At 37.0% G+C, this 7500-nt stretch overlaps 1 protein-coding gene across 2 annotated transcripts in view; it reads right to left on the bottom strand.

Annotated features, from left to right (window-relative positions):
- LOC136834403 (carbonic anhydrase-related protein 10-like) overlaps positions 1-7500 on the bottom strand; it is a 639930-nt gene that overhangs the window by 144103 nt on the left and 488327 nt on the right. For both annotated transcript variants that reach the window (XM_067096964.1, XM_067096965.1), the window contains one exon: positions 4547-4735. In XM_067096964.1, the coding sequence (XP_066953065.1) occupies positions 4547-4735 (189 nt within the window). The remainder of the gene's footprint in view (positions 1-4546; positions 4736-7500) is intronic.

The raw sequence follows: 7500 nt of genomic DNA on the forward strand, positions 1-7500 counted from the left end.
TCCTACAGCGAAAGCTACTGTTGAGGAGAAAAACATTAAGTCATAGATTCGTGAAATTCCAAAAGAATAAACAAATCAAGCAAGATATGGATGTATGTGGCGTCTTCTGATAAAAACAAATGTAAAAATTATCATGGAGAAGTAGAGAGAGAGAGAGAGAGAGAGGGCAAAAAAAATTAATGCTGATGAGAAGAGGAAACAAGTAAAAAATGCGCCGAAGTTTCTTCGGCGCAATCGAGTTTTCTATACAGCGCATAATCAAGGCCATCGAAAACAGATCTATCTTTAGGTGGTCTCAGTACACGCTGTATGAGCCGCGGCCCATGAAACTCAACCGGCCGTGGTGGCTGTATTGCGCTGTTAGAAGCACTATTATGGCTAAATTTAACCTTAATAAAATAAAACATTGAGGTTGAGAGGGCTGCAATTTAGTATGTTTAATGACTGGAAGGATCAACATACCAATTTGCAGCCCTCTAGCCTCACTAGGTTTTAAGATCTGAGGGCGGACACAAAAAGTGCGGACAGAAAAAAGTGTGGACGGACAGACGAAGCTGGCACAATAGTTTTCTTTTCTGAAAACTAAAACCCAATGAACATAACAGTAAATATTCGAGAAAATAGTAAAGAAATGTAATATAAGTAAAAAGGCAAAAAACCTGTAGCTAAAATATCAGGTAAAATATGAAAACGACTTCAGAAAGGTTGCAACGCTGCACCTTAAAAGCAGAGATTAAACATTACTTCACGAAATGCTCACCATCGATAAGAAGGAACATAAGAATACCCGATAACGTTTTATATCTGCAATTTCTTGGGCAAACAGTACGTAATAAAAAGCCTTCAGTGCCAGAAATTTGGGACTGCTAAGAGCGAAAAATATACAGTACAAGAGAACTCGTATGCTTACAATGTAGGAGCTCCATAGGTTATAGTCTGTGACTCAAATGAGACAAAATGTTTTCGTTACCAAAGAAGACGTGGAAAAATGAAAATAAATCTGGCCATAAGGAAGAAGTAGGGATTAAAGTATGGAACAAAGCTACTGAAAAGCAAAATGTATGTCAGAATCAGATCGATATATTACTACTGATCAAAGGCAAACTAAACAATAAGATAAAGGCTGAGAAAAATAAAAACTGACACCTACTACTGATCAAAGGCAAACTAAACAATAAGATAAAGGCTGAGAAAAATCAAAACTGACACCTACTACATAGTAAGTTTATCAAGGCTAAGAAAAACTGGCGGGGGAGTTGGAATCACTTTCCTTTGCTAAAACACACGCACGAGTATCTTATTTATTTGAAAACGTCTAATACACTGACATAAAGAAGTCTATCTTAAAAAAGAAAGTAAGAATAGTAAGAATAGTAGCGTTACACAGACCAGCAAGAGGAAAGGAAACAGCATTTTATGACGAAATAGAGGACTGTGCTAAAAACATATGATGGTGAAATAAAACTAACGCCTATATGTGAAGGCTGGATTGTGGGTAGTTGAAAACAAAATCATGAGTAAAAAAGACTTTGTACGCATCATACGTAAATTAATTTGGTGAAATAAAACTAACGCCTGCATGTGGAGGCTGGATTGTGGGTAGTTGAAAACAAAATCATGAGTGAAAAAGACTTTGTAGGCATCATACGCAAATTAATTTAGAAGTAGACTGAGGCTGTGATCTTTCATATTACCATAACCTGATTACTTACACAAGGCGAAGAAAAAACTTTCTTGGGTAATGAAAGAAAATACTATATATAAATTTATAGGAGACTGTAGCAATGATTTTGATAATATTCGAAAGGCAGCTAGTTAATGCAACAGTGTAAATAGCATTTATAATGTTAACGTAAGTAAATGTGTATAATCTTTCTTTGGGATAAATGTTAAATCGACTTGCTGAAAATACAATCGTTGAAAATGTGCAAACACACACCAGGGTTTAAAGATAAATATAATGAAGTAGGCCATATCGCTTAGGGTATGCAGCCCTTGTAAAGAAATGACTGAATGCAGATACTTCAGAAAGGTCTTACATAATTGTCTAATAACAAGACTAGCTTGCTGTAACCATTTCCATAATGATCTAGTTAATTATTTATTGAAAAATTACAAGGTTACATAAACGAGGCAGATGAATTAATAATGAACAGAATGACACTGGGCGGGGTCACACATTCTTGCTGAGCTTTTTGGGCTACCGGTTAAAGCAAGCATTTTTATAAAATATTTCTAGACGTACATCCGGATTAAAACAAATAAACGTACGAGCATGGACAAAAATATGTCAACGAAGCCAAAATGCCACAAAAATCATGTAAAAAGGACTTCTGAATACACAACGTAGACAATTTAATACGTTGCCCATGAACTGAAAACGTGAAAACTTGAAGACATGTAAGAGAAACTACATACTTACTTATTTAAAAACAGTTCTGACACTCGAGAAGTTATTCAAAGAAAACTAAAAAGAATGGAATGTAGAATTTAGGCCAAATGCCTAGCGCTGAGACATACGAGGTCATTCAGCGCTGAAAGGGAAACTGAGGGTAAAAAGGTATGAAAAGTGTAAAAGGAGGAAAATCTCGCAGATGTACTGTGAAGCAACTGTTAGGAGGGGCTGGATAGCAAGATGGAAGAAAGAGAATATGAATGAGTGTACAGTAAAATGAATGAAAGGGGTTGCACTTAGGGGCGAAGGACGCAGCAAAGAACCCGAAGTAATGCCTATTGTGTACCGCGTGAGGTGCACTGACGGCACTACCTCCTTACGGGGAAGGTAACTATGAACTGCAACAGACAAATAAATGGGTTCTTCCGGATAGACCATACGAGGGTCGAGAGGCGAGCCTTCAAATATAAACAAGGACGAGATGCTGCTGCTGCTGATGATGATGATGATGATAAGGAAGCATTCAAGAGGGTTACGATGATAGTGAGACAGTTTTTAACCTAGAGGCCTTTGCCAAGAATTGCAAATGAAGAGAGAGAGCCTCACAAGAGCCAGAGGAGCGAGGCCGGAATGTTTACTTATTCTAATGCTGTTTTCTTGAGTGCCGAGAAAAGAGGAATGTCCTGAAAGAAGCAGGAAATGGGTTTAAGGCCAAGGACACCAGGGAAAGATTGTTAAGTCTTCAGACGATGAGGAAACGATAGATTGAAGAGCATAATAAAATATTCATTTCATCGTGCACCCAGACACAAAATATACAAGGCATATCGATAAGACTATAAAATTTGGCTAAAATAACAATATATGACATTAATGGAGTTGAATAACAGCGCTCTTTTTAAACACAGTTCGAAAATTAACTCCAACTGCAAACAGGATATAAAACAAATAAAATCTACCTTAATTTAAATGATTGAACATGAGAGAAAGGACATATATATTCATTTAAATTATGTAAGCATCTCTCACTCCTCCCAGAAAGTTTCAAGCCCTCCTACAAAATTTAGCAGACTAACTTTTGAGCTACATGATTAGCTTATATTGCTGTTGCTTACCACTTGAATTAAGCTGGTTACATCTAAACCCTTGAGTTAACAGAAACTTAATCTTTGGTACACATTAAAAATCGCGGCTGTTAGATAAAATCAGGTTGCGTTTGTAACCCCATTAAATTATTTCACTATACATAACATTCAGATGCATCGCATTATTCATGTTAAAAACAGATTGTGCCACTTGTAACCACTGAAGGGAACGAAATTTTGCGCGTTTTATAACTAATATTAAATGCTACCCTCAGTTACAAAAGGCAGCTGATGAATTTTGCTAATTACCACAAAATCTTTGACTTTTCAAGTCTGAAATTTACTCTGTGCTTATCGTTCATTTCACCAAAATTTATCTACATAGTCTTGCAGTATTTATCAACGTAGGAATGAAAAGCACGTACTCAAGTGATTAATTAAGCAAAGATCATCAAAATAACAAGCATTATACGAAATTACTCTCATGTCAGTGAGAATAATTCTAAATCGACAGAACTGAATGTTGACAACACTCTTATGCATGCAGCAAAAGTCCTTAGTTAACAAAATTCTGTCTTAGGTACAAGGACTATCAGCCAAGTGTGTCAAGAGTATAAAATCATACGACTATTAAGAGAACAACATAATAACATAAAGTAAAGATCAACTTATTTCTACCCCTAAGATGCCTTCTCAAACTTCTCTTGATATTCATTAGCAATTATCTCTTTAACTTTTATTATCTCTAAAAACAGCTCGATGAAGTCATTCTCAAGCTGCTACTCAGCATTTATACTGAATTGAAAAAGATTTGAAAAAAGCGAAATCTATACAGCAAACAACGCATAAAAAGCGTTCAGTTCTGACATACCAATAAAAACAAATTATCCTTAAGTTTACAAATGGTCTCGGTGTAAACATTCACCAACAACTTGAGACTCGGAAAGCCCAAGAAGACATAAACACGCCTATTGATGTGACGGTGTCACGTCTAAGAGCCTTTTCTTTCGGTGCTAACTAACGACTGCCAGATAATGGCATTTAAAAGCAATGAAAGCGTCGTTACCTCTGCAGGGAAGGCCCTGTTGTCCAGTAAGTGCTCGGAACCCTGCTGGTCGCGTTCCCCGAAGTGAAGACGGGCGTGAGTGACAGTGTAGACGTAACTCAATGGGCCGCCCGTGATGTTAATGGCATGGGCGCTACGGGCGGCCCTCCACTCCACGCTGTGACCCGTGTTGAGCAGTTCACCGCCCACCTGAGCTAAGGAGAGATACAGTTACTATTTATTCCTCTTAACAGCATCTGAAAAATAGCCTGAGATGAAAGTTTTGCAAGAACTTATTATGTCTTGAAAAATTAAGAATAACTCATGAAAAGTTACATTTAATAGATACATTCGATACACAAAAGGGGTTTCTCTGAAACAGAGCAGTATAAACATCTAAGTGTGGGAGTAGTGAAAGTATTCTCAATAGAGATGATCAGCTATTAAAGACTATACCAGAGAGAGAGAGAGAGAAAGCAGACACCACAGATTTCGTTTTCCTTTAAGCACTTCAAATGCTCAAAACTGAATAATTCAGTTTGTAAGTTTTTAATGACAGGGCCTATAGCTTGCAATAACCTACTGATCTTTTTACATATTTAAAAGAGAGAGAGGGGTAGGGAGAGCGACATTGCAAGAAAATACAGAATTTTATCTGCTCAGCTTATTTTCTAATATCGTTTGAAAAATACTGTTTACACAAAGTCACTGAAGTGCCGTTCCGTCTTCCAAAACAGAAAAATATAATTTATAGTACAGAGTCAACAATAAATTATTATTATTATTTTTTATTATTATTATTGGCCACTGACTTGAAATTCAAGCATCCAAAGAATATGGTATTCTTGTGCATAGGGCAACAAAAGGTAATAGGAAATATTAGAAAAAAAGTAAATGAACAAATTAATAATTATATAGATAAAAGGGTAGGTAAATTGTTAAAATACAAGGAGAATTGTTTTAGGAGAGTAATATATTGCTTTGAGGTTCTAATTGCACAATATTCTCAGGGAGACTTCCGCAGCAGTCTAACGGTGTGAGGAAGGACCTCTGGAACTGAAAAGTTCGACAGCTAGGTACATTTACTTTATTAGGGATCATTTGTGAATGTGAAAGATTTGTTAAAATACCACTTGTGAAAAACTGACAAACAAGACACCATCCGTCGATGGCCTAAGTCATAACTGCTAGTATTAGGAAACAGAAACCTACCACCACGAACCACTCTATCTAAAAGAGATAAATCTCTGGCGGAAGCAGACATCCACACCAGAGTACAGTATTCTAGCAGAGGAAGGACAATTGACCTAAAATATATTGCACTGATTTCATCACTGTTATTAATATATGAGGCTTTAGGTTCAATATCTAACGCCCGTGCGGCATCTGCTGACACTTTTATTAGATGTTTCTCAAAAGTAAGATGTTAGTTAAAAGTTACACCAAGTATAGTTAAAGTTTCAGACTCATTCAACAGAATCCCATCCACTTGAAGGGACGATGGGGCGGAAAATCTGTACGAGATCTGCTGATCAATAGTGTTTTCAATTTACCGGAGTTCAGCCTCGTACACCACCGACTACAACATTCACTAATCCACTCCATGTTGCGATTGAGACTAAGGGCAGCTACATTTCTCATAAGTAGAGACTACTACACTCACAAGTGTTGCATAGTTGGTAAAATGAACAATCTTGTTTTTCAGGCCACGACCATATTACTTGCATACACTAAAAATAACAGCGGAACTCCAGACACAATGGGTCTTGGTTCGCTAAAGATCTCATCAACAGCAACTCGCTGCTGCCCACCTTTAGGTAAATCTTGAAGTAATCCTAAAACATCCACCCACTCCAAGATTTTCTTTAAATATAAACGGATTATCCATCGAATTCAGGAAATTTCAATGCGTAAATGACTGAGCGGCAGAGAAAAAATGGCAACTGCCTTTCAGAATAATTCTGAACCGACCATCGCCCACCCCCTACCCTGCACCCTAACTCCTCCCAATATAAAAAGAATCGCACAATGTCCTCTGGGATTCGTCTGGTATTTCAGAGGAAAAAGGTAAATTCTATGAATCATGCCTTTGAGAAATTGAAATTCATAAATACAATGATTTGCATAGAAATTATCATTTCATTTCAGATATATCCATTTTGCTATTCAGAATGAATGCAGTTTGCATTTTTAAAACTTATCACTTTTCACATCAAAATTACGCATTTCACCTCATCTAAATCACCATAATAAAAAACGGCGAAACTCTTTCGGCATGAAATTTACTCCCTTGATTATGACGCCACAGTAAGATAGAATTGTGTCGAGTGATAATTATAAAGCACTATTACTTAAACGCTTTATATCCACTATTTCAAGTCAGGTTTTCACGCGCATGGTATTAAGAGTTAATTGTTGCAAAAAACGAGTAGCGTGAGTACAGTCGTGAGGTTCTGAGAATATCCTATAAAACTTCCTTATCAAATACATTCATGAAGACATAAGACCTTCATTCATGTAAAATTTAAAATCTTCAAGAAAAACTTCCTCTCCAAGTCCATCCTGAAGGATCTCAAACCTTCGAGCAAAGTCTAACTACCAAGTCCACTCGTGAAGGATCTAAAACCTTCAGGCAAAGCCTCATCCCCAAGTCCATTCGTGAAGGATCTAAGATTTTCAGGATATCCTCCTCACTAAGTCCGTTCGGGAAGGATCTCAATCTTCTAGCAAAGCCCCCTTACCAAGAACATTCATGGAGGATCAAAGCATTTCCCTCGAACAGAGCCTCCTTGCCAACATAAGGTCAGGTTCACCACTAGCAACAGGGCATCGACTTAGATCTAAAAAGAGCTCCAAAAGTTGAATAAGAATATGAACAGGGCTTCCGGTGTAGAAAATTAATGCACATGGTTATTGTTTTGTAAAACTTCAAAGACAGGGCCTAATGAATATTTAGTATGACTAACAGATAAGCG

The sequence above is a fragment of the Macrobrachium rosenbergii genome, chromosome 53, assembly GCF_040412425.1.
Source record: "Macrobrachium rosenbergii isolate ZJJX-2024 chromosome 53, ASM4041242v1, whole genome shotgun sequence".
Lineage (NCBI taxonomy): Eukaryota > Metazoa > Arthropoda > Malacostraca > Decapoda > Palaemonidae > Macrobrachium > Macrobrachium rosenbergii.